We start from the raw sequence: 25520 nt of genomic DNA, 5'->3' as shown, positions 1-25520 counted from the left end.
CGCAAAAAGAAGAACAGGAGTACTTGTGGCACCTTAGAGACTAACAAATTTATTAGAGCATAAGCTTTCGTGGACTACAGCCCACTTCTTCGGATGCATATAGAATGGAACATATAATGAGGAGATATATATACACACATACAGAGAGCATAAACAGGTGGGAGTTGTCTTACCAACTCTGAGAGGCCAATTAATTGAGAAAAAAAAAAAAACTTTTGAAGTGATAATCAAGCTAGCCGAGTACAGACAGTGTGATAAGAAGTGTGAGAGTACTTACAAGGGGAGATAGTCAACGTTTGTAATGGCTCAGCCATTCCCAGTCCTTATTCAAACCGGAGTTGATTGTGTCTAGTTTGCATATCAATTCTAGCTCTGTAGTCTCTCTTTGGAGTCTGTTGACTATCTCCCCTTGTAAGTACTCTCACACTTCTTATCACACTGTCTGTACTCGGCTAGCTTGATTATCACTTCAAAAGTTTTTTTGTTTTTTTTTTTCCTCTTAATTAATTGGCCTCTCAGAGTTGGTAAGACAACTCCCACCTGTTTATGCTCTCTGTATGTGTGTATATATATCTCCTCATTATATGTTCCATTCTATATGCATCCGAAGAAGTGGGCTGTAGTCCACGAAAGCTTATGCTCTAATAAATTTGTTAGTCTCTAAGGTGCCACAAGTACTCCTGTTCTTCTTATTGCAAAGATTGACTCGGGACACTGCAGTTAGACAAGCCTACCTAGTCATTTCATGTGGCAGCTGCTGCAGCTTCTCCTTGTGGGGCTGTCATTTTTACCATCATGCACCGCCGTGACATCCTAACGCAAAGGGATCTAACAAAGATTGTTCCTTTTAGTTTTTGATAATGCTCATATGTAAGTGTTCACAAGTCACTGGGGTGAGTGTGTGCAGCTGACTTTGGTGATGGGGGGGGGACGGACACACACATTGTTTGCCCTGCCTATTTCAGACACACGTTTTTGGCCCATGGATGTCATCTCTGGTAGAACTCCTGGGAGCATCATCCTGAAAAAGGGAAGAGTTACTAAAGAGTGAAAACAACCCACCATCTTCAGTTTAGTTACACAATATTAATAAGGGTATTTTAGGAGCCACCTCCAACAGCCCAATGGAAAAGAAGGAGTGCTATTCTCCACCACTCTCCTCCCTCCCTGCAGCAGGTAGCTTTGTGTAGGAAACGGATGGAGCTTTTCCTTCCCTCCTCACAGGCCCCACCTGAAATGCTGGCTGGGCCATTTAGTAAGGCCTTATCTACACATGAATACACAGCGGTGGCACTGTCCCTAGATTGATGGGATCTGCCATACACCCAGACCTTCTTCCAGCAGTGGTTCTCTGGGCATCCCTTGATGCAAGTTACCTTGTACCCAAATACCCAACCTGGTAGTGGCCAAGAAAATGCTGTACACTCAGCTCAAACACCCAGCCACATTAGTGTCTCCAAAGAATCCTTACAGCGTTCAGACCCTGCTGCTGAATCTCTACACACTACCTGTTAATTAATAGCACCTGCCATGCCACAAGTGCTGCCCTGTAGCTCAGGGGAAGGTGGCAACACCCGAATAAGTGGGTAACCCTGATACCCTCTCTTTGCTCAGAGCTGGGTCCCCTTCCCCCCCCCTTCTGTCTCAAGCAAAGATTGACATAGATCATAATACACCCATGAGGCAGAATCTGCCTCCATCCTGCCTGATCGGAGCCAAGAGCCTCTTCTACAGGTGGATTGTAAATGGACACAGCTAGGCCCATCTCAGCACTTCAAGGAATCTTATTGTGCAGTAAAAAACACGTGTTTGTTTGTTTTTTTAAAAGCACCAGATGCTCCAAGTGACAATATAATTTTGTTTATTTTCCTTTAATACACTGCTGGTTAAAACTGCCAGGCAGTAGATTTCAGAACATTCCCTCAACCAAACATCCTGGGAAAATTAAAAAATAAACAGCTACATGTACCAAAAATAAAATAACCCACCCACACACCCAACTCTTCTCCCCAAAAGAACAAGTCTTTGCAAAGCCAGTCTAATCAGAAATAGACGTCTGTGCTTTTAACCCAGGGCCTAAGATTGATACAAACAGTCACCGCAAGTTGTTATAACACAAAGCAATGTACAGTAAAAAAAACAAAAAAAAATAAAAAAAATCCTCCTTCAAAACCCTTTAGTACTGATTACTAATACAGATGAAGATTTACCCCAAAAGAAATTAATATTTCTCCCCATATTGCTATATCCTTCACGGTCATTCAAGTCTTGCAGCCTTGAGTAGAGCTTGCAACTGTGTGGTTCTTAATGCTCAACAAATCAGCTGACTGCAAGAAGCCAGTGTTCCCTTAGCAAGGAGGGACCTGCAAGCAGCTCATTCAGGCCTTGTCTACACAACCATATCCAAGTCCTGGGACCCATTTACAACACAGTTAAGAGTTGCTGTGCAGATGGGACCCAAACATTGTCACTGTAACTGGGCTAAAGCCTTGGGCAATCCAGGCTATTTCTCCAAAGACCCTGAGAACTCTACTTTTGTTTCATGCAGCCTGGAGCCACCTTACAGACTGGTTAGTTTCTTAAGCAGAAAGAGCTTGAGTGCAAGAAGTCTCCAGGAGCAGCCCTGGCCCAAGTTTATCAGCCTCTACTGGGTGTTTTACTCACTCCAAGATCCTGACTGAACATGCTTGGATTAAAACCAAATCACTGAGAGAGAACAAATAAGCACACCCCTAACACACATGAATAAGAAATAACTATGGCTCAAAGATTTTGCATTTCCTAGATTCACACACACTAAGAAGAGTTTCTGGTTAAACAAGACTTGTTAAAAACTGCTCTTGACACCTGTCTGAGCTGCTGTTTCCCACTTTCCCTGGGATTAATCTCTACCCACAGCCTCCTGAGCCTTTGCTGTTTGCTATGGATTATTCACTTTTCCTGAGCAGACAGCATCTCTCTGGGAGGGAAGAAAGCACTTCTGTATTATTATTTTTTTAATAAAACACTTATTGGGGGTGAAAAATAAAAACCAATGTCAGCAATGAGAGTCATGCTGATTAGACCAGGCACAGAGCACCCCAGGGCATTTCCCTGATCTCTTCAGAAATAGTTCTTTAATATATAGCTATAAACTCTGAGTAAGCCAGAGTCCAGGAAGACAGAACCCTGGCTGCAACCTCCTCCTCACAGACCAATGCCAGAAGTTAAGTACACCTGCTACCATAGTCTTGGGATGAGTCTGTTCAGATTGGATGTGAAATAATCACAAGTTTCATGGGTCTGAAGCATCCCCTAACCGTTACGTCAAGATCAGGAACTTGTGGGAGGAGTTCTCAGTTCCAACCCACATTATATATTCCTCCTCAAGAAAACATACCTAAGCTTATTTAAAATTAATCACTGGATAAAAAACTGGTGGAAACAGAGGCAAGTGTGTAAAAAAAAACCCAAACCTAGTCCCATTAGACCTTTGCATGGATTTGTCATGGAGATGTAGCAGAGCCAGATAGTGGAATTGATTCTGAGATTCCAGACCCTGCTCTCCCTGGGATTCCCACTAAGCAGATTTCTCTCCTGCCCTAATGGGCACAAGGAGCAGACAGATGCCGCAGAGGGTCTGCTACTAGCAGGAGTTTAAGAGAAGTTTTATCCCAAACCACTTTCTCAGAATCTGTTACAAATCAAGAGCCATGCAGACTCCAGTAGTTTTCTATCCCTTTCCAAAGAGACTGTGCAGGCTACAGCTGAAACTGGACTATGTTTCCAATGGTTGCTGCTAGTCCAGTCTCAACCACAGGAAAGCCAGGGATGAAGTACTGTATTCCGCTCTTGGTTTAGAGTCCCTGCCACAATTGCCACTCTAGGGGAAGCCCTTTACTAGCAAGGTCCTGATGCGGGATGGGGTTGACATCATGCCATAAACTACGCTACTGCTACAGAAGCAGGATTGAAGCCATGCTGAAGGCCAAGCTCCTACCCAAAATCTGACCTTCACCAAGCCCCTGAAAACAATGGACAGATGGGCACAATGTTTCCTGGGAGCTCCCATCCCTCTGAAGATTTCTTTGGGGAGAGCAAACCTGAAGGAGCCCACCAGTTCCCCTATCATATCCATTACTATGCATCCAGACAGCAGAAACTATCAGAGGATATTCACAAGTAGCACCGTACTTCAGCTAGGACATTCCAGAGCATGGATCTCAGGACGGTAAAATAATACCCCCTGCTTTTAGAGGGGGAAGTGCCTGGATCAGGGACCAGCTCCTCCAGGAGTTAGATTTAAAGAGGAAACAGAAGTTCCTTGAAACAGAAGCTTCTTCCAACAGACTTGTGATCAAACCACAACAAAAAGGCACCAAAAATGAACATAAGAATTTGCTTTGGCATTCCACTTGCTTCCACCTGCAATCCCAGAGGGAAAGGTTAGATACTGTTCCATTCACACAAACACTACAGTACAAAGTTACAGGGCTGGTTTAAAGCTACTAACGCCCACAGAATTCAGAGTTAAGGAAGAAACAGATCCTCACTCTCCCAACTGCACTGTGGAAGAAGGGCTCAGGTGTGTAAGGCTGCCTACTATTCTGAGATCCCACACCCTAGGCACAGCAGGTGGGGAGGAAAAACAAACCAAAGAATCTCCACCTGCAGTTTGAATACCCTGGGCTGGGAAGGTTCAAGTCAAGCCCATATCATCATCACGTTGCTTTTTTTATGCTTTTAGAAAAAAACCTTTTCTAAACAATCTGTCCAACAGAACACAACTGTCCATCCTCAGGCTTCTCAAGGTACACTGAGCTCTGGCCTGAAAGTACTCACTCCACCCTGCCCACTATTGCAAGGATGCGCACACCCAGGGACCAGGTCCGTATCTGCCCGCTGCTGTTTTGTTTGTGATACTGAATTTTTACACTACCTTGATTGTTTCTAACTGGTCTCCTAACCCCCAGGGCACTGGCCTGCATTATAGACTAACGGAGTGTAAGGCCATGGAAAAGCTCCTCCTTCAGGGAAGCAGAATAGCGGCGCAGCCATTCCAAAGGCAAACAGCCAGCCAGAGTTTGCAACGTGTCATGGAAGCAATCACTGACTCTCCACTCATTTCCACCATGCAGCAGCCTCACCTGCTGATTGTATTTGTTCAACCATCCATCCCTAAATACAAATGGAAACTAACATCAATGAAAGACAACGGCTGAACGATAAGATATTCCAACATATCAACAACAGAAAAATAAAGTAGCCCTAAACCACCACCACCCCCAAGCCGCGTACCTCTTGCCAGTCTTAACCAGCTGAAATGCAGATGCAACTAGGAAGAGATCTAGGCAAAAGCGAGCCACAATCGGACCTCAATATCCATTCATATGTTGGATGGGTCCCTCCGACCAACGCATCCCCCCACCCCCATCCTTCAATATCCTTATTTAAAAAATAAAAATAAAGCACGTTTATTTGTCCCAAAAAGACCCTTCAAGTGAAGTCTGAAGCTGCCAGAAAGGGAAGGGTTGGAACAGGAAAGCAAAAAGGAAAATTGCTTTATTATAGTACCATCATGGGGCCAGGAGACCCAGCAAGCAGCTGAGGGAGGGAGGGAGCCCAAACCCATGTGAGTACCTCACCCCTAGTGCAGAAGATAAGGCTTGATAACCAAGTTATGGGTAAACAGAGCAAAAAATATTCCAATTAAAAAAAAATCAAATAAACTGAATTAATTTTATTTGAAAAACATAGGCTGCAACACACAGAAGCCTAATGCTGTGCCGGCTACACCTAAAGACACGCTGCTTCAGCCTCAGGTGGGAGTCCAGCACAGAGCAAGTGCATTGCCACTATCAGAAGGAACGGGGGGGGAGGGGGAAATCAGCTACCCTGGCCTTGCAGAGGAATGGACTAATCTAACAGGCCTCTTCCATCTCTAACGCCTATGATTCTAGATGTGGGCCCTTGGGCTCAAGCTGTGCAAGGTGCAGGGGCTGAGAAGTGCTGAAGGAGACTTGTGTCTAAGAAATGCTGGCATCTCAGGGGAAGAAAAGAGCACACTCCTCAGTTGGAAGGCTTGTTGTTTTCAAGACCAAGTTCTTGGTTTGCCTAATGAATCGGGGTAGTTTGTGCTGAACCCAAGAAGTTCCTGCTATTTGATTAAGGTTCCAAACCCTGTGCTGTTCTAGTGTGTTAGAGTGATCAGATGATGGCCAAAGAGATCCGGGGAAATCATAAGGTTAGACAAATTTTTACAGACATTGCCACTCAGAATAAAAAATGTCCTCAAAATACCCCTTTTTAATTGACTCATACATTAAAAAAATAAGCATTTAGGAGTGATACGAGTCCAGGAGGAGACAGCTGAATGAAGCTGCTAGTCCCAGGCCTCCCAGTGTTTCAGAACTTGGCTTGCTCTGGAGATCTACTGCTGGCCTTCTCCTCCCCGTGGGTAGGTTTCATTACGGTCAAGCATTCTCTGACTGTTTTACCAACTGAACTGCTTGTGCGAGCATTAGTGGCTGACAGTAGCAACGGGAGAAAGTTCAGTTGGATCCTATATTCTGCACTGGACTTACAGAATCAGAATTGTGGTTAAACACAAAGCAGCAATGCACTTGCTCAGAAAGATGGCTGCTTTGGGGACCAATGCTCTGACAGTGTCCCTAGCTCCTGTCTTGGCACTCATGGCTGGGCACCACTTTCCACAGCTTGAAAATTAATAGGAAGAAAGTAAATGTCTTGGCTTCTGTAAACAGACTATTCATAGAGCTCTGCTGACCCTTCACCAAGAAGCTCTGTCTAGCTTATCAAAAGGCCAGGTGTGAGTTGAGCAGCTACATACAATTGTGCTCAAAAGCAATTGATAGGAAAAGTCAGAATCCAGGCAGGGGGATTACTTCTCAGTCAAGCTGCATGGTATGAAGCAGATGAGATGCTTGCCAAAAGAAACAGATTTAGCCCAAGGCAAAGAGAATTCTGCCCTGAGGATCCAGAGGACGGATGTTATTAGAATGAAAGCTGACAAGGCTGATGTCTCAAGCTCCAGAGAATACCCTTTACCCTGGCTGTGCAAGGTGCCGGGCACTTCCTGTGAGGAAAGCAGCACGGCCAACTCCCATAAGTCAATGGGAACTGAAGCTGCTCAGCACCTTGCAGATTCAGATCTTAAGTGATGCCAGCTGCTCAAGGACCTCCAGTTCCAGACCAGGAAGAGTGTGTGGATTGCACATTGCAGCCTTTTGTTTTCCACACTGCTCTCCTGATTACACCAGACTCGGATCCAGAGCGAAGCAGCCTCTCCTGCCACCCCACTCAGAGAACACATGCTCTTCATGCGGGTGCAGAGTCCACTTTCAGTGGGGGAAAGTGAACAGGGTAGCTCAGACCTATCATCAGGTGACCCTGGAAGCTGACCAGACTGATCTACAGCAGTTTCCATCCATTTCAGATTCTCCACAATGGATGGACACGCTTATCCTACAGGACTGCGAGGCTGGGCACCTTGGCACTTGCCAGCATCCAATTCTTTGGCACATCCTGATATTCCAAAGCCTACGCAAGATAGTTAATGGTAGGTACAGACTGCAATCTCATATTACTGCAGACTGGATCAGATCAATGCAGCTGATGCAGAAGGATTAGAGGGTCATTGGAAAGTGCTTCAAGGGTTGCACTACTCTGTCTTAAGGCTGCCAGACTATTGATCATAGTAGGGATGCACAAGCATTGGGGGCTCAAAGCCTCAATTTTTTTGGTCACCTGGTTCTCAGCCCCTCCAGGGGAGACATTGTACACTAGAGAGGGCAAGGTGGGATGGGGCTTGAAGTGAGCCACTGCAAAGAAAAATATTAAAAAGGAAATAAAAGCCACAACTGATACAGAAACCAAACGCATCCGGGGCAAAGACTCTGCAGCAAAAAGCCAGCCTATTGCAGGTCACAGCAGAACCCCCGCAGCAATGATCGAACGTTACACAATTATCAAACTAGGAAAGTCTCTCCCAACTGGTGCAGAAAATCAGGCCAAATAATTCCCTCAGCTCTTTTTGCAACTCACTCTAAAGTTGGAACCTTTCCTGGAGACCCATCAGCAAGTCTGAGCCTGTGTATCTTTAGGACAGAGAAGTATCGTGCATTTAGCTACACACATTCAGATAGCTGTTGAAAAGCCAGTCTCTTTCCCCCATAATTGTTAGTCACCCAAAGGCACCAGAACATCTGTGCACACTTCTGACCAAAACACTCATCTAGGTCTCACTTCAAAGGCTGTTTTCCAGGCAACATTCAGAGAGTGCTTCCCTGCTTAGCTTCTTAAGCTGAGACCAATTATCCACCTGGCAACGGCACAGCGTTTGGGTCACGCAGCTTCCTCTCCGTGTGAGATATGGACCAAAGTTCGCCAGCATCAGCTTCCTACAGCCCAGACAGCCAGCAAGGATCCAGTTTAATTTCAAGTGCCCCGAAGCGGACGGGATGCTGCTTATGGTGCAACAGGGGAAGCCAAGGCCTCGCTGCTCGCTGGCTGGGGGAAGGCGAGCTCCCCCCTTTACCTGTACCTGCCGTTCATTCCAAATGAACTTTTTTTCCCTTAAATTATGAAAAATATGGAGAAACTGAAAGCAACCGCATTTGGTCCGACTCCTTTCCTCCTGGCCTGCGACCCCTGCCACTGCATCTCTGCACGGGGCTTGCCCTCACAACCGGCAAAGGCAGAAGAGGGTAGGAATGAAGACACCAAAGGCCACCAATATAGGAAACATGAGGCTGCTGTTGTCCGAGGCGTAGGGGTTTGGTGTCCGGGGGCCTGACTGAACCCGGTTCTTATTGGCCTGTTTTTTAATGCTGGAGCCTTCATCATACTCTTCTTCATCTTCCTCATCCTCTTTTTTCTCCAGGCCAGGGTGAGGCTGCAGCTTTGGAACATCTGTTGGAAGAGAAAGAAATTCACTATTGTGAACACTGCAAAGAGCTGAGAGGATTCCAACAGGCAACTGACTCAAGCTGTCCCTTTGTGACCTGTCCCAACCCACACCCAGCCAGTTGAACAGGGTACATGGGGCACCCCATAGACAGGTACACATTGCCAGGACTCCACTCCAATACAAGCACCCTAATTCATGGAGATACTTCGATGGCTTCACTCTCAGCCTGTGAAGCAAATATTAGTATATGAATAAGGCCCTACCAAATTCACAGCCATGAAAAACGCATGATGGACTGTGAAATCCGGTCTCCCCCCATGAAATCTGGTCTTTTGTGTGCTTTTACCCTATACTGTACAGATTTCACAGGGGAGAAAGCTGGGCGGCCGGAGCACGGTGGTTGTTGGCCAGGCACTCAGCTCTGAAGGCAGAGCCGCTGCCACCAGCGGCAGCGCAGTAGTAAGGGTGGCAATACCATACCAAGCCATCCTTACTTTTGCGTTGCTTCTGGCAGCGGCTCCGCCTTCAGAGCTGGGTGCCTGGCCAACAGCTGCCGCTCTCCGGCCGCCCAGCTCTGAAGGCAGCGCCGCCACCTGCAGCAGCGCAGAAGTATGGGTAGCAGTACCACAATCTCCACATAACCACCTTGCGACCCTCCCACAACTCTTTTTTGGGTCAGGACTCCTACAATTACAACACCATGAAATTTCACATTTAAATAGCTGAAATCATGAAATTTACTATCCTAAATCCTATGACTGTGAAATTGACCAAAATGGACCGTAAATTTGGTAGAGCCCCATTATGAAGAACCCGCCTGTGAGGACAGAGCAACATCACCACTCTCCAGCTTCTCATTCAGGAAGAGCTACATCATGAAGCACGTTTGCCCCATCCCAACCTCTAATGCTCCTGGCAGCCTTATAAGACCCCAGGCAGGACCAAGACTTACTGCCTTGATAACCAAATGCCTCCCAACCCGTAAATGGAGACCTATCTCACAGCAGCTTCCCCATAACCTGCCAGTGCCACTCCTCGTATTCACCAAAGCAAAGCAATATGCATCCCAACCCACACCCCAGTCCTTGCTGGTCTGAGACCTGAGTTCAAACTCCCCACACAGCAAGAGACTGTGCTGCCACTAGACCACAGAGCCAACTCCTTGCCTGCAGGGTAGGAATCCCTGATCTCTAACGCAGCAAACAGACCCACCATATGACGAAGATTTCATCTGAGTGCTCTGACAAACAGCAACGAGAGAGCAGGGACTCCTGCTAACTCTTCCCACAAAGCACACCCCACACAGAGATATTTCGGGAGATTAAGTCTGGGAAAATTGCAGCTGCATCCTCAGAGCCAAAGGGGCAGAAGCCCAGTGTGGACCGAAAGCACTAGGCCAGAAAAACTGGATGATAACTAGCTAAAGAGGTCTCCAGAGCCAGATCTTTGCAGAGCTGCTCACAATGTCTAGCAGCCAAAGAATTTAGCTATTAGCCAGTTTAATCGCCACTGAGAATGAGAAGGCCCCCAGTTTTTGAATTAGACACACAACCTACTTTCCAAATGAAGCAGCCTCATATACTTAGAGTGAAGGACTGGGGAGACAACACACCTGTGATGCGCTAGGACAAAACTTCACGGGGGACAGCTGAGGGAGATGGGCCTGGCTGAGACAGGTCAGTTAAGGCTGCTACTATACGGAGAGTGCTATACACATGCTTTAAAAGGAAATCGATTGCCCTCCAAGCTAAAAGGCTTGAAGGATTATTAGTTAAAAACTTACCATCCACTGTTCCTTGCAGGATGTATAGTGCACAGATTTTCGGATTGTCGTAGTATCCCTAGCGAAAGGGAAGACAAAGGTCAATGCTGTCAAAGAAGGAATACCCCCCACCCATCAAAGTCACTTCCCCTCTCCCTATACACATCCGCATCATGTGGCAGGGTGTGAGGGATTGGGTGGAGAAGAGAAAGAAGGGGCTTTCCCCTAGCGAGGGTTTGTTACCTTGACAAACTCAATGTGGAGCTTCCCTGTGAATGTAGAAACCTCTCCCTGGACACTCAGCTTCCCCTTTCTGATGCTGATGGGAATGATCTCGTCGTGAGCTGTGCTATGTCCAACTCGGTCAAAAATGTCCAAGTCCTTCACCACCACATGGCCATTCAAGCGCACATCAAACACCTTCAGGGGTGGAAGAGATTGTAGAGAGTATCAGAGGGGAATCAGACACATGACTGAGAGGGGACAGGACAGAAATAGTCTGTGCTCATTACAAAACCCGGGAGACAAGAGTTATTACTGCACGTGCCACCAAACCAATGCAGATTCTCTGTGCATATGGCAATCTGTCTCCATATTGAGAAGGACCCACAGCCCAAAAATAGACCACAGAAGTTAAACAATTAAGCCCTTTCAAAATGGTTTCAAATAGACAAACCTGTATCCTGCCTCTAACACGTCTCCATAACTACTGTTCAGTACTGAGGACTGCAGGGAGTTTTATTAGGCCCTATCCTCAGAAGTACCATGCACCCACACCTCCTGTTGACTTGAATGGGAGCTGTTAGTGCTCGGCACCTCTGAAAATTGTGCTCTTGGCTTTTTAATCCCAGTAGTCTGGTGGTAAAACAGGGGAAGGAGAGACATGAGGGAAAGAGATGAGACCAGACACAGAAGAAAGGGGAGGAGTTAAGTAAAGAGACTGAACAGCTAACTGAGCGGAAGCTAATCTCTGGGCTGCGGTTACTCAAGCATCACTCATAGCCTGGGATACCATCAAAACTGGGTAAAGGAGCAAACAAAAGGAAGTATGTTAGTCCTTAAATCCTACAGAACTCTATTTTATCAGGAGAGCCACCTGTTCACATCCAATTATTTCCATCCTTCTGATCAGCCTCTACAAGCCAATGTTGCTGCTTAAAATAATCACCAAGTAGGAAGCAGCATGGTCCAGTGGACAAGGTATCAGGACTAGGGTTCTAATTCCAGCTATTCCATTGAGTTATTGTGTGGCCTTGACCCCCACGTGACTCAGTTTTCCCAACTGCAAAATGGGAATCACAAAGGTGGGCAAGAATCATTAAGTGCTTAGATGTTTCCAGAAGAAAGGTGCTATACAAAAGTCAAGTGTCAGTCACATTTCACTATATAAAGTCAGTTGAAGACATGACTTCACAGACAAGTACATTGAGCTCTACTTTATATTAGAAATTGATATGGGAGCTCAGGATCGCTTTGGAATGCATCTTTAGGAACAAGTTCATCCCTAGGGCAGCTCCACTGGGCTCAGTGGAGTTACATTAGAGATGACTGTAACCCTTAGTACATTTCTTTCACCCCTTTCTGTGGCTACTCCTACCCATGCATATAAAACACCACAGATGGTGATGTGCAAGAGGGCAGACGGGAGCTGTGACCCTAAGAGCCCCTTAATACCCTGTGGCAAAGGGTTCACGGTCATGTAACAACAACTTCAATCAGGCCTGACAAACTCACTATACCTATCACATTGCAGTCATGGTATTTATCTATAAAGAATCAAATGAAAACTTAGATCATACTGGTCATCATAATCATTAAGAACAATTAAGAAATGGCAGGTGTATACTGGAAATATGTTTAAACCCAGCAAAGCAGGCAGGATTAATAAACAAAGTGTTCCTAGACAAAGGAATGCTGATTAACTTGTCTCCCTAATCCTCCAATGTAAACCAAGCATGGTAAAAGCCAACATAAGCAATCTTCATTTGCATATTAAGTCAACAGGAAAGGCACATTAACAAAAGAATGAAAAAGACAGCATGAATAACACAGCGCCTGCATGCCAGCAGGGGACAAGAACTTTATCTAGGGTTACCCTTCAGAAGAATACACTTTAAAGATTTGCTGTTCCCTCTGGGGACTCATTTCACTGAGACACACTCCGGGTAGAGGGGAGATACATGAAAAAACTGGATCCTGGTTTGATTGAAAATCCATAAACTTTGTGAAAGGCCTTTGAGGGTAAGAAAAATGCTTCAGCCAAAGGACTATAGCTCATTAAGTTATGTTTACTCTTTGAAGCATGTTAATACTTTGTTTTATTTGTAACCATATCTGTTTCCACTATCTTTACTCAGGTTTCAGAGTAGCAGCCGTGTTAGTCTGTATCCGCAAAAAGAACAGGAGTACTTGTGGCACCTTAGAGACTAACAAATTTATTAGAGCATAAGCTTTCGTGGACTACAGCCCACTTCTTCGGATGCATATAGAATGGAACATATAATGAGGAGATATATATACACACATACAGAGAGCATGAACAGGTGGGAGTTGTCTTACCAACTCTGAGAGGCCAATTAATTAAGAGAAAAAAAAAAAAAAAAAACTTTTGAAGTGATAATCAAGCTATGCTCTCTGTATGTGTGTATATATATCTCCTCATTATATGTTCCATTCTATATGCATCCGAAGAAGTGGGCTGTAGTCCACGAAAGCTTATGCTCTAATAAATTTGTTAGTCTCTAAGGTGCCACAAGTACTCCTGTTCTTTTTATCTTTACTCAGTATCACTTACATCTCTGTTCCTAAGATACTTATTGGTTTTGCTATAAATTCATCTGAGTGCTGTTAAGTAAAGGGTGAACCCTCGGCTGAGTTAACAGGCTGGTGTGTGATATGCCTCTTTGGAGACAGCAGACTTGGTAATTTCTGGGAGTGTCCGGTGACTGAGCCTGGATACTGCAGAGGAACACGCCACATGGAGTTTTGGACAGTGAAGTGCACCTGAGGTTTACCTACAAGGCAAAGTAAAGGCTGGCAAAGTTTTTGAGGAGGCTGTTTGGGTGGTTAGCAGACCAGAGTGTAGGGAACTGACACAGAGGTTAGCTCCCATGAGACTCTCACCCTCCGCAGGGAGTAACAAGGTGATTCTCAGTCCTGAACTCCCCAAGAGCATGTCACAGGATCCTGGCATACACAGCCCTAGACAGAAATTAGCATCATCAGAGATAACCAAGGAAGGATCCTGGGTCGGGGGAGACTTAGCTTACCTTCTGCTGGGACTGTGCAAAATAGACTTCAGCAAACTTCAACACCACAACGTAGTCGCCCTCCTCCTTAATGGGGACTTCATACCCAAAGGTCTCCTCGTTGTAACGCTCAGTCTGGTACAGAATCTGATCCTCTGTGTTGGACCGCAAGATTGGCAGCTTCATGCCATAGTCAGAGGCTGGGTTCCAAATATAAAATCAACAAGAATGGAAGGGTTAACTTCTGAGGCATCGGCAGAAGACAACTCTATAAACAACCTCCAAGCACCTGCAAGAGGACCAATTCTCTTGAGGCCCCATAGTCCCTCCTAATTCTGACCAATGGGGGGCACTACTTCCTTTCAAGTGTCCCCATCCCCACTTTACCAACAGCCACACTTCTTTTTTTAATCCAGTACACCAGAGGGGGAGGCAGGTTGAGCAGTGGCTGGAGGAAACCTGAATCCTACAGAAACACAGTTCTGACTATCAACCATCCCCAAGCCAGTTAGCAGAGAAAAGGTCCTATTTCACGGACTGGGTGCGCTAAGGTTCCCCCGAGACCTCTTCCACTTGGTTCCCCAAGATCTCAGTTCGACTCCAGTCTAATTTCTCAGCTTCCTTTATTTGGCATATAGTAAATCTACATTGATCAGACTCAAGGATAGGGTGTGTGTATAGAGTATACCACACATCCAGAGTTACACAGCAAATCTCTTCCCTTATATACGTTTACAAATTACACTACATCACACATTTTGGAATTGGCTTAAATCACTTTGTAGAAACCAAACCCTGTACAGCACGCACTGTCCATGCATAACTTACTCTTTACCTCAGCTTACAATCCAGGTTTATCTTATCCTTTGTTACCCTGTCCATTGTAAATGGTTCCCTGGGCATTCCCCGTATTTTAGCTAGTACAGACATTGTTTCCAGCCTGTTGATCCATTTACCTCCCTAATCCTGTCTCCCAAGAAATAAGGCCTCACCCATGTCAAGCCAGACCTACAGCATCAGAGGACTTGCCCATGAGATCAGACTTCTCTAGAGAAAGAGCACTTAGAACTTCTAATGTTTTAACCAACATGATGCAGTGCACAAATGAAATGAAGTCAATTTAGGACTGAGTCACCTCAGATAATATAATCCCATCCCCTACAACTGACTTGACATTAAAAACCTAATTACAATTTCTCCTAAAAAAACGTTAAAAAGCCATGTTCCACCCAAGAGAAAACATGCAGGCTGGGAGACTGTTGCATGTATTAGAGGGATCTTAATAAAACCCCTTTCTTCTTGCTAATAATCCTTCAAACACCACGCAGGGAACCTGAATCAATAAGGATGTGCGCACCCGAGGGCTCTGATGACCATGCAAACTACCTCATATGATTTTATGGGATATACATCAGAGCCACATGTGTGCGTGAGCCTTTACTTCAGTTATCTGTACACTACACAATGAAGAATGTTTCTAGCTGTGCCGGTATCTGAAGCAAGCATGGAGGTTAAATACTTGTTTGTCCTTCCTTGTTGTTTAATATCTGTATCATAATGGAACTCAGGGGACTCAATCAGCAATAGAGCCCCATTGTACTGGGCACTCTACAAACACATAAGATGGCATAAGCCCCAAAGAGCTTACAATCTAAAATGCTATTCTCATCGGATGGAATAGAGGAGACTCTGGATGGCATCTGCACAACTGGCACTTCCAGTCAGCAGTGAAAGCTGATCTAAGCTTTTAGCTGTCAGCTGACAGTTGCTATTTCCACTCCCATTTCCATGGAAACAGACATTGGGTTGGGTTGGCCAATGCAGAGTAAGCCAACAGCTCATAGCCCAGCACCTATGTCCAAGCCCATGGAAATGACGGAGAGGAAACTAACACCTGTTCTACACAGCGAGAACCCTTGGGTAAGGCTGCTATTGTTCTGTAACCAGGAGGGACGGTCATGGAGGCTTGATCATCAGAACCACAGGAGGTGAAGAGCTCTCACTGTTTTCACATCCTGCTGTAAATACATCTCTTTTTCCAGCTACATGTTAACTAATTACAGTAGTCCAAATAGCTCATAAACACTAGCTCAACTCCTATGTAACGCTGCAGGTTAGAGACAAGCCTGCAGAGAAAGGAAGTTTGTTGTCAGGCTGGGATAGTGACCATCAGAGTGAATTCACCCAAACACACAAATGACTAATTCATTTGTATGCTGCAGTTCTTCATGATGCAATGGAAGTGGATCTGAATTAGCAGTATTTTTGTTGTGGTGAAGAATGACTGAAGCACCAAGACAGAAACAAACCATTACACATTAAAAGTAACAAAAGTAGCCACTATCTTCATTTGTTTGTCATCTGGATATGCTATAAATCCCTTAGTTATACTTTCTCCCTTAAGTCCCAGGATCAGAATTTGAGGCTTGAGGGGAAACAACCCTAAAATGCCATCCCAGGACTTTTAAGCCATCAGCAGCAGGATTTCTGCTGCAGCCATTACCTGCCCATCCACACAAATGGGAGCAGAATGAGTAACTGAGGGAACTAAAATGATGGTGCAATAAAAACCGTTGAAGGAGAAGGAAGATAGCAGTTGACCTCATGGGTTAAAGTCTTACTTGCTGAGCCCGGCACTGTGGTTGCAGCAGGGTTATTGTAACAGGCTGCTGTTCAGTGAGACACCATGAACAAACACTCTTTTGGGAGGAGCAAACCACAACACTGCCACACTGTTTGAAAAGGAACCCTTTTTTTCCCTCAGATTGAAAAAGAGATTGCTAAAGTCCAAAGAGACATTCTCCTCCAGGTTGCAGCTGCACGTGTTAATCATACAGTTGTAGGTCAGCCTCCCCTTAAAATTAATAATGATATTTGAACACCTACGGCTAGTGAAATACAGGTCACCAGCAGATAAGCCTTTGGTGGGGCAAACTAAAAGCTTATAAGCTTTACAGAGTACACATATTTAAATGGTAAATTCCTCTGGGCTGTTACGTGTGTGTGAAGGGTCAACCACATCTAGGGCACTGTGTAAGTAGTAGACACCATCACTGCAAGAAGAAGAACAGGAGTACTTGTGGCACCTTAGAGACTAACAAATTTATTAGAGCATAAGCTTTCGTGGACTACAGCCCACTTCTTCGGATGCAAGGAGAGCTGCATCGATGCTGTATGTTGCAGCTGTAGCAGTGATGGGCAGGAGACCCAAGCCTTGAATGGGTAGTTCACCTTGTCTGCACCACAAGAGGTACCTGTTGCTGATAATGGGTGTATCTTAACACAATCCTTTGTTACACTTGCAGCTAAGTGATATTGTGCTGCCACCATTATCAGCAGCAGGCAATTTCCCGACCACAGACAAGGCTTTACAAGTCCAGCAGCATCTGCAACACTGAGTAGGGTTACCATATCTCATAAATAAAAAAAGAGGACCCTCCACGGGCCATGGCCCCGCCCATTTCCCCACCCCAACTCCGCCCCTTCCCCCACCCTAACTCCGCCCCCTCCTCCCTCCCACTCCCAGCCAGGGGGAAAGGGCTGCCCCAGTGCTACCAGCATCACGGTTTCCCGGGCAGCCCCCAGACCCTGCGCCCCCAGCCGGCGCTTCCCCAGCGCAGCTGGTGCCCGGGAGGGGAAGCGCCCAGCCGGGGGCGCAGGGTCTGGAGGCTGCCCAGCAAACCGTGAAGCCGGTAGCGCTCGGGCTTTGGGCAGCCCCCTTGCCTCCGGACCCTGTGCCCCCAGCCGGGCACTTCCCCTCCAGGGCTCCGGCGGCTCTGCGTAACACTGTATAAGTTACTCTTATACACTGTATAAGTTACACAGAGCCGAAGAGGAGCAGAGCCTCCACAGCTGGAGGCTCTGCTCCTCTTAGGCTCTGTTTAAGAGCCGGACTGCCCCAGCGCTACCGGCTTTGGGCAGCCCCCGTTCCTCCGGAGCCCGGGAGGGGAAGAGCCCGGCTGGGGGCGCAGGGTCCGGAGGCAAGGGGGCTGCCCGAAGCCGGTAGCTCTCGGGCAGCCCAGTTCTTAAACAGAGCCTCCAGCGGCTGGGGCTCTGTGTAACTGACACTGTGTCAGTTACACAGAGCCCCTGCGGCTGGAGGCTTTTCTCCTCTTTGGCGCTGTGTAACTGACACTGGGTCAGTTACACAGAGCCCCGGGGGCTGGAGGCTTTTCTCCTCTTTGTCTCTGTGTAACTGACACTGGGTCAGTTACACAGAGCCCCGGGGTCTGGAGGCTCCAGCCGCCGCCGCTCTGTTTAAGAGCCCGGCTGCCTGAACGCTACCGGCTTCGGGCAGCCCCGTGCCTACAGACCCTGCGCTGCCAGCGCCCGGGAGGGGAAGTGCCCGGCTGGGGGCGCAGGGTCCGGAGGCACGGGGCTGCCCGAAGCCGGTAGCGCTCGGGCAGCCCGGCTCTTAAACAGAGCGGCGGCGGCTGGAGCCTCCAGACCCCGGGGCTCTGTGTAACTGACCCAGTGTCAGTTACACACAGCCCCGGCGGCTGGAGGCTCCAGTCCCCGCGGCTCTATTTAAGAGCCGGGCTGCCCGAGAGCTACCGGCTTCGGGCAGCCCCGTGCCTCCAGACCCTGCGCCCCCAGCCGGGCACTTCCCCTCCCGGGCTCCGGCGGCGCAGGGTCTCCAGGCACGGGGCTGCCCGAAGCCGGTAGCGTTCAGGCAGCCGGGCTCTTAAACAGAGCCGCCATTTTCCCGGACATGTTCTGCTTTTTGGCAATTCCCCCCAGACGGGGGTTTGACTGCCGAAAAGCCGGACATGTCCGGGAAAAAGAGGACGTATGGTAACCCTAACACTGAGGCTTTGTCTACATTACACTTTCATTGTTAAAACTTTTATCACTCAGGGGTATGGAACTTATTCCTGAACGACAAAAGTTTTAACGACAAAAAGCACCAGCGTGTACAGTGCTTCGTTGGCGGGAGCTGCTCTCCTGTCAACCAAGTTACTTCCCCTTGTTGGAGGTGATTTTATTTTTGTCACCAGGAGAGCTCTCTCCTGGCGATAGAGAGCAGCTACACGGTTTACCTTATAACAGCGCGGCTGCAGTGGCACAGCCGTACCGTTGTAAGGTGTGCAGTGTAAACACAGCCTGAATCTGGATCGCAGTGTTTGACGCTGGGTATAACAGTACCTGACTAGAACAGGGATCATGTTCTTTACCTTCAGCCATTATCATATTTGAACATCCAGAAGTGGGGCAAAGGAGAACAGTAACTTGGCTCCCAAGAGACATTATTCATGCTGTGGGCAGATAAAGAAACTAGCATCTCACTTCATGAGGCTTAAGTGCTGACTGGCTCCTCCCCTACCCTAGAACTGAGGATCCAAAGTGCAGCTGCAACATATTCTATGTCCTACACCCTCTGGTGGATTTTTGATTTCACTGCTTCAGCAGCTACAACAGTGGTACGTACCCCATACTAGTGTATTCCCATTTACTGCCTTCACCCAGGGCACAGCTAATGTAGAATCCTGCCATGACCTCAGGGCTGGAGGTCTACTGCCAGAAATGGTGGGTGAGCCAGCAGCCACATTTTCATTTATCGTGACCTCCCATGCAATAGGTACTAGGGTTCCTCATTCACCAGCAGGTGCTCAGCCTTGCTGCCCCCTGGTAGAATTCCATCACTGGGTAATGGGTCCTGCCACTATGCAACATGCAGTTCAGCTGTGGAAACTGCCTGAACCCTGTGCTTGTCTCACTGAGACTGTTCCCAGTGGGGCTTCAAACTTACAGCCCCTGCTGCAGAAACTGGAGTGTTTCTCTGGAAAAAGCAAGTTGCTACATGTTGTTGAATGGTCAGGCTACCAAACTGGCATCACCTTTCAAGAGTAAGTTCCACTTCAGTCCATAAGGACAGACTTCCCCTCAGATGACATTCCTGCAGTCTAAAGCAGGGAACCTGAAGTTTTACAAGGCTAAACCCTGCAAGACTCATCCAGTTAGCAGGGAGCTACCATATTTCAGGTGAGACACTGGGCATGCTCAACAGAGGGGTGGTTTTTTTGCAAGTCAGTTTTGCAGGCTACAGCCAACATAGCAGTCTCTCAGCTCCTGTGGGCATCCCTTCCCCAAAAAAGGCCTGGTTTAGCAGAAGCTAAATAACTACTTTTAAAATTCTTCTTGCTGATAAGTATCAGAGGGGTAGCCGTGTTAGTCTGGATCTGTAAAAAGCAACAGAGTCCTGTGGCACCTTTAAGACCAACAGATATATTGGAGCATAAGCTTTTGTGGGTGAATACCCACTTCGTCAGATGCAAGTGGGTATTCACCCACAAAAGCTTATTCTCCAATACATCTGTTAGTCTTAAAGGTGCCACAGAACTTCCTGTTGCTTCTTGCTGATAAGTATCACTTTGATATTTACAGCTTTCTGATGGACAATACAGAGACCTCAAACAGTCTGCTCCTGTGAGGTCTGATGCAGGGTCCCCAAAGTGCTCGTTTCCTTTTTTCTATCTCCCGCTGGAGGCTACCCTCTCAAAAGTTAGATCTAGACTCATCTCAATGAGACACTAATGCCCTAGCAGTTTCAAGAAGAGTGAAGCCATTCAGCTATGAACAAATAAGCAACTTATGCTCCGTTAGGATCACATGCTAGAATTGTGATATAATCAGAGGTGGACGACACCAACCTCCCAACTGTTTGCCCCTGCCTGCTGAAACAGAGCACATGCTGTAAAGTCAGACTCTGCAGCTCTACAAACAGCTGCTCTCGTGTATGCACCTGGCCAGAGAGTGTGTCATGGTGGCAGAAGCAGGTAGCTCTGAGTGTTATACAAGTTCACATGCAGTTCAGCACTATCAGCCCGGTCCCCTTCCTCATCTGGAGAGGAGTAAGGGCAGAGTGTTAAGGGCAGCCTTCCATTGCCACATGGCTCACAGCATGTGACAAGGCAAGCACCGATTCCTTTCCTGTCTCACTTCACTCCCCTCACAAAAACCCTCCTCAGTATGACTGGAAGTTACAGAACAGGGAATGAAGGAGCAGAACAGGTACCCAGCATGGCAAGTGCTTAGGTTATCAACAGGAAAATGGCAACCAACTCAAAGAGAAGTGTAGGGGCAGGGGAACCTTTATCGCTGTAACAGATGGGAGGAGGGTTCAACACTTGCTGGGTGACTGGAGACAAGAATTGCCGAGATAGGGAACTCCTCCAGAGGAGCCAAGAGCGCCAAATGGGGAAAGGAAGAGGTGAGGAGAGAGGCCAGGAGGAAGCAGGAGGGGGAAAACAAGACAGAAGAGGATGGGAGGCTAACCTAGCGCACTGAGGACATGCAGGGCGGCTGCACCCGGGAGTTTGGCCCCTCAGGGCTTGTTTAGGGTCTCCGGCATCAGTGCAGACTGGCGCAAGCCAGCAGGGCTCCGAAGCCCTAGACGGATGAAGCCGTCCCTTTAGCCCCCCTTTAAAAGATACCTGGCTAGGAGCCTTTCTTCTGGTAAGGGTACGTGGGCAGCAGGCCCCGGTCCGCACCTGGCACCTGTCCCCAGTCGGCTGCTCAGCCAGAAGCCTCCAAACAGCCCCGGCCAGGGGAGCGGGAAAGCGTCTAGCCGGGCTCCAGACGGCTCCGTTAGCCACTGCTCCAAGCGCTCACCGAGCCGGCCATGAGGCGGGCACGCCGGGGCAGCCGGCTGGGCCTCTAGGGGGAGGGAAGGGTTAAGTGCCCTTCAGATGCGCGCCTATCACCACCTCACACCGCCCGCTGCCTGGCAAGGAGCCTGCCCGTCCCGGGCCTGGGCAGCGCGCAGCACAGGGGTGCCACAGCCTGGGCTGGTCGCACTGGAGGGGCAGCGCGGCAGGACGGTGCCTGAGGGGCGAAGGGGGAGCGGGAAGGGGCCGGCGGGAGGGCAGAGGAGATGACGAGAACAGATCGGAGGGAGGCGGGACGTGGCCAGGCCTCCGGCTCCCTCCCCCCGGGGCCTCACCTCGGCCCACCCGGCCCTCGAGCGGGTCTTTGCGGAAGTGGATGCCGTTCACGTCCACATGGGCCTCGCCGCCCGCGTTCACTGCCCAGATCACGTTGTCGGCCAGGCCGGCTCCCGAGGCCCCCAGCAGGGCCGCGAGCACCAGAGCCGCCCCAGGCGCCCAGCGGGCCCCGGCCGCCCCCATCTCCGGCTCCCGGCTCCTGCTCTCAGCTCAGCGCAGCCCCGCCCCGCCGCACATGCCGCCCTCCTCTTCCTGCCGCGGCAAGGGGGCACCCGAACCCGCTAGCCAGAAGGAGGGAGACCCGTCAACCACTCACCGCCCGTGGTCTTGAATGTTAACTACCTGCCCGTCTGCCATTGGGTATTGGAGTCACCATATTTGTATATTAATAAAATGACGAGCCAATAGGAACGAGCCAGGATAGCAAGTTTGGTTGAGAGATAAGCAGGTACCAGGCGGCTAAGGCTGTTGGGTTGGCAAAGGCCGGGGGAGTGGGGACTGGCGCGCACCATGTGCAGGGAGTGGTACAAACCCACGCTCCCCCCGCCCCCCCCGAACGTCTCCTATTCCCGAGCGGGTGATAGGTTCCTCCTCTCTCTGGGCTTTTACCATCCGCTCGGGAGGGGGGACACGGAACGCACCACTTGCCCGAAGTGGGAGAAGCTTCTCCGCGACCGGGCCGGGCTCCTTGGGTGCGACCACTGGGACACAGAGGAGGAAAACGGCAACGCAATGTTCCCTCAGTACTTCCTCCCGCCACTCCCGGGCCAGACCGGCCTCTCTCTCTCTGAGAGCGCTCCCAAGGGTCCCACCAATCAGGAAGCTCCAACGCGGCTGGAACGTAATGCATTGTGGGAAGGCAACGGAACGGAAGCAGGCGGGTGGCTCAGCCTGTGGGGGTTCCCATGGCAACCGTCACCTTCCCCGTCGCCAGCGGAATGACGATTCTTATCAGACCCGAGTCCCTCTATCCCGGGAGACGGGGATCCCCGCACAGGGGCAGGGAGAGGAGGGGGCCCGTGTGGGTGCCGGGCCCCCGTAGCCTCAGGGAGGGGGATCCCCGTGTGGGTGCCGGGCCCCCGTAGCCTCAGGGAGGGGGATCCCCGTGTGGTGCCGGGCCCCCGTAGCCTCAGGGAGGGGGATCCCCGTGTGGGTGCCGGGGCTCGGTAGGCTCAGGGAGGGGATCCCCGTGTGGGTGTCGGGGCCCGATAGGCTCAGGGAGGGGGATCCCCGTGTGGGTGTCGGGGCCCGGTAGGCTCAGGGAGGGGGATCCCCGTGTGGGTGCCGGGGCCCGGTAGGCTCAGGGAGGGGGATCCCCGTGTGGGTGCCGGGGCCCGGTAGGCTCAGGGAGGGGGATCCCCGTGTGGGTGCCGGGGCCCGGTAGGCTCAAGGAGGGGGATCCCCGTGTGGGTGCCGGGGCCCGGTAGGCTCAGGGAGGGGGATCCCCGTGTGGGTGCCGGGGCCCGGTAGGCTCAGGGAGGGGGATCCCCGTGTGGGTGCCGGGGCCCGGTAGGCTCAGGGAGGGGGATCCCCGTGTGGGTGCCGGGGCCCGGTAGGCTCAAGGAGGGGGATCCCCGTGTGGGTGCCGGGGCCCCGTAGCCTCAGGGAGGGGGATCCCCATGTGGTGCTGGGTGCAGCAGCTCTGCGCCTGGTGAAGATCCAGCCCATGGTGGGGTGCAGGGGGTGATTGGTTTCTTTCGCTGGTGGAGGGGGAGGACGTTTGTGAAACGCTTCTTTAAGCATCACCAGTTCGGTGCGTTGGGTGCTCGAGGTGCCTGAAGAGAAGTTGACCTTGGGATGGGGCCTGGCATTTCAGGGCCTGCCCATGGATGAGACAGGCAGATTAGGAAGCCACATTTTTAATTTCAGCCCCTGGTTTAACCCATAAGCGGAGGCTCTAACCCCCACTACACACACGCAATCGCGAAATGAAAGAAAGGAGTTCATGTGTGTTCATAATGGAAACTGTCAAGAAGCCAAGTAGATCTCATGACCCCAGGTAGGGCAGTTCCTGCAGGACATCCAGCACCAAACAACTACATGGTCAAAGGAAAACTATTTAGATCTGGGTGTCCTCACTTGGTGTCCCACCTACACACTTCTCTCCCACCTCTTGCCATTTCTCTCTGTCCTTCCAGCTGTCATGGAATCATAGAATATCAGGGTTGGAAGGGACCTCAAGAGGTCATCTAGTCCCACCCCCTGCTCAAAGCAGGACCTAATCCCAACTAAATCATCCCAGCCAGGGCTTTGTCAAGCCTGACCTTAAAAACCTCTAAGGAAGGAGATTCCACCACTTCCCTAGGTAACCCATTCCAGTGCTTCATCACCCTCCTAGTGAAAAAGTTTTTCCTAATATCCAATCTAAACCTCCCCCACTGCAACTTGAGACCATTACTCCTTGTTCTGTCAGCTGGTACCACTGAGAACAGTCTAGATCAGTGGTTCCCAAACTTTAACAACCTTTGAACCCCTTTCACTAAAATGTCAAGTCTCACAAACCCCTTCCTAAAAATGAATATATCCAGGGATTTTCTCCTTTACCTGAGTATAAATTATAAAAGTAGTGATCTTGGAAATATAAAATTTGTTTTTATGACATGCTTATTACACACTATTTATTATTAATTATTATTCATCATTACAGTATTTTATTACATTATGAAAACGGCAACACTCTTCCAAGATCTCACTTTCCTTTCGTAGCTTGTATCATTTTGAATAAGCCTGTTATAAGACAAGGCTCCTATGTTTCATCAAGGAGTATCAGATGTGAAACAGCATGAAGGTATTTAAGAAGACAACTTGAAGAGTTCCTCCTACACAAGCATTCAGGTCTTGAAAGCAGTCCAGACAAACAACGCATGTTACAACACAGCTTAAACTTATTGTTTTTAAAATTATTATGAAGAACACTAGCTGCCTATTTAATTTTAAAAACAGCAAAAAATATCCACTTCCCTTTCCATTTCTTATGAGTCGTCTTGAAGTTTAAATCTCAGTGTGATAGATATGCTTGCTTTGATCTGCTTAGCTCTTGGAAGTCCAGGGGCTCTGGGCTGCTGGCCCTATGGGGTCCCTATGGACAGCTCTGTCTGCCATTAGGGAATTTTTTCCCGAGAACCCCCTGTAACATTTTGTGAACCCCCAGGGATTCACAAACCCCAGTTTGGGAACCACTGGTCTAGATCCATCCTCTTTGGAACCCCCTTTCAGGTAGTTGAAAGCAGCTATCAAATCCCCCCTCATTCTTCTCTTCTGCAGACTAAACAATCCCAGTTCCCTCAGCCTCTCCTCATAACTCATGTGCTCCAGCCCCCTAATCATTTTTGTTGCCCTCTGCTGGACTCTTTCCAATTTTTCCACATCCTTCTTGTAGTGTGGGGCTCAAAACTGGACACAGTACTCCAGGTGAGGCCTCACCAATGTCGAATAGAGGGGAACGATCACGTCCCTCGATCTGCTGGCAATGCCCCTACTTATACAGCCCAAAATGCCGTTAGCCTTCTTGGCAACAAGGGCACACTGTTGACTCATATCCAGCTTCTTGTCCACCGTAACCCCTAGGTCTTTTCTGCAGAACTGCTTCCTAGCCACTCGGTCCCTAGCCTTTAACAGTGAATGGGATTCTTCCGTCCTAAGTGCAGGACTCTGCACTT

The 25520-nt window shown here is 48.8% G+C and overlaps 1 protein-coding gene across 4 annotated transcripts; it reads right to left on the bottom strand.

Moving 5' to 3' along the window:
* Nucleotides 1-1844: 1844 nt before the first annotated feature.
* MLEC (malectin) lies at nt 1845-22643 on the bottom strand. 4 transcript variants are annotated; one of them, XM_054006247.1, is made up of 5 exons: nt 22503-22643; nt 13940-14118; nt 10914-11090; nt 10692-10749; nt 8598-8910 (listed from the first exon to the last, which is right to left on the bottom strand). In XM_054006247.1, exons 2-5 carry the CDS (start codon nt 14102-14104, stop codon nt 8681-8683), a joined length of 630 nt encoding a protein of 209 aa, XP_053862222.1. In that variant the 5' UTR covers nt 14105-14118; nt 22503-22643; the 3' UTR covers nt 8598-8680. The 4 variants fall into 4 exon arrangements, with proteins under 4 accessions (XP_053862224.1, XP_053862222.1, XP_053862223.1 ...); XM_054006248.1 differs by having other exon boundaries at nt 22510-22643; XM_054006246.1 differs by lacking the exon at nt 22503-22643 and adding an exon at nt 21861-22085.
* Nucleotides 22644-25520: the final 2877 nt, after the last annotated feature.

The sequence above is a fragment of the Malaclemys terrapin genome, chromosome 16 (assembly GCF_027887155.1).
Source record: "Malaclemys terrapin pileata isolate rMalTer1 chromosome 16, rMalTer1.hap1, whole genome shotgun sequence".
In the NCBI taxonomy this organism is placed as follows: Eukaryota; Metazoa; Chordata; order Testudines; family Emydidae; genus Malaclemys; species Malaclemys terrapin.
The sequence above is the reverse complement of the archived record's forward strand: the minus strand, read 5'-3'. Positions and strand labels throughout refer to the sequence as shown.

Coding starts and splice junctions, on each gene's coding strand:
- MLEC (XM_054006246.1), bottom strand. CDS start 22,044: ATGGGGGCGGCCGGGGCCCGCTGGGCGCCTGGGGCGGCTCTGGTGCTC. Junction 14,119..21,860: donor CGAGGGCCGGGTGGGCCGAG/GTGAGGCCCCGG, acceptor TTTGGAACCCAG/CCTCTGACTATGGCATGAAG. Junction 11,091..13,939: donor TTGCACAGTCCCAGCAGAAG/GTAAGCTAAGTC, acceptor CCACCCCTGAAG/GTGTTTGATGTGCGCTTGAA.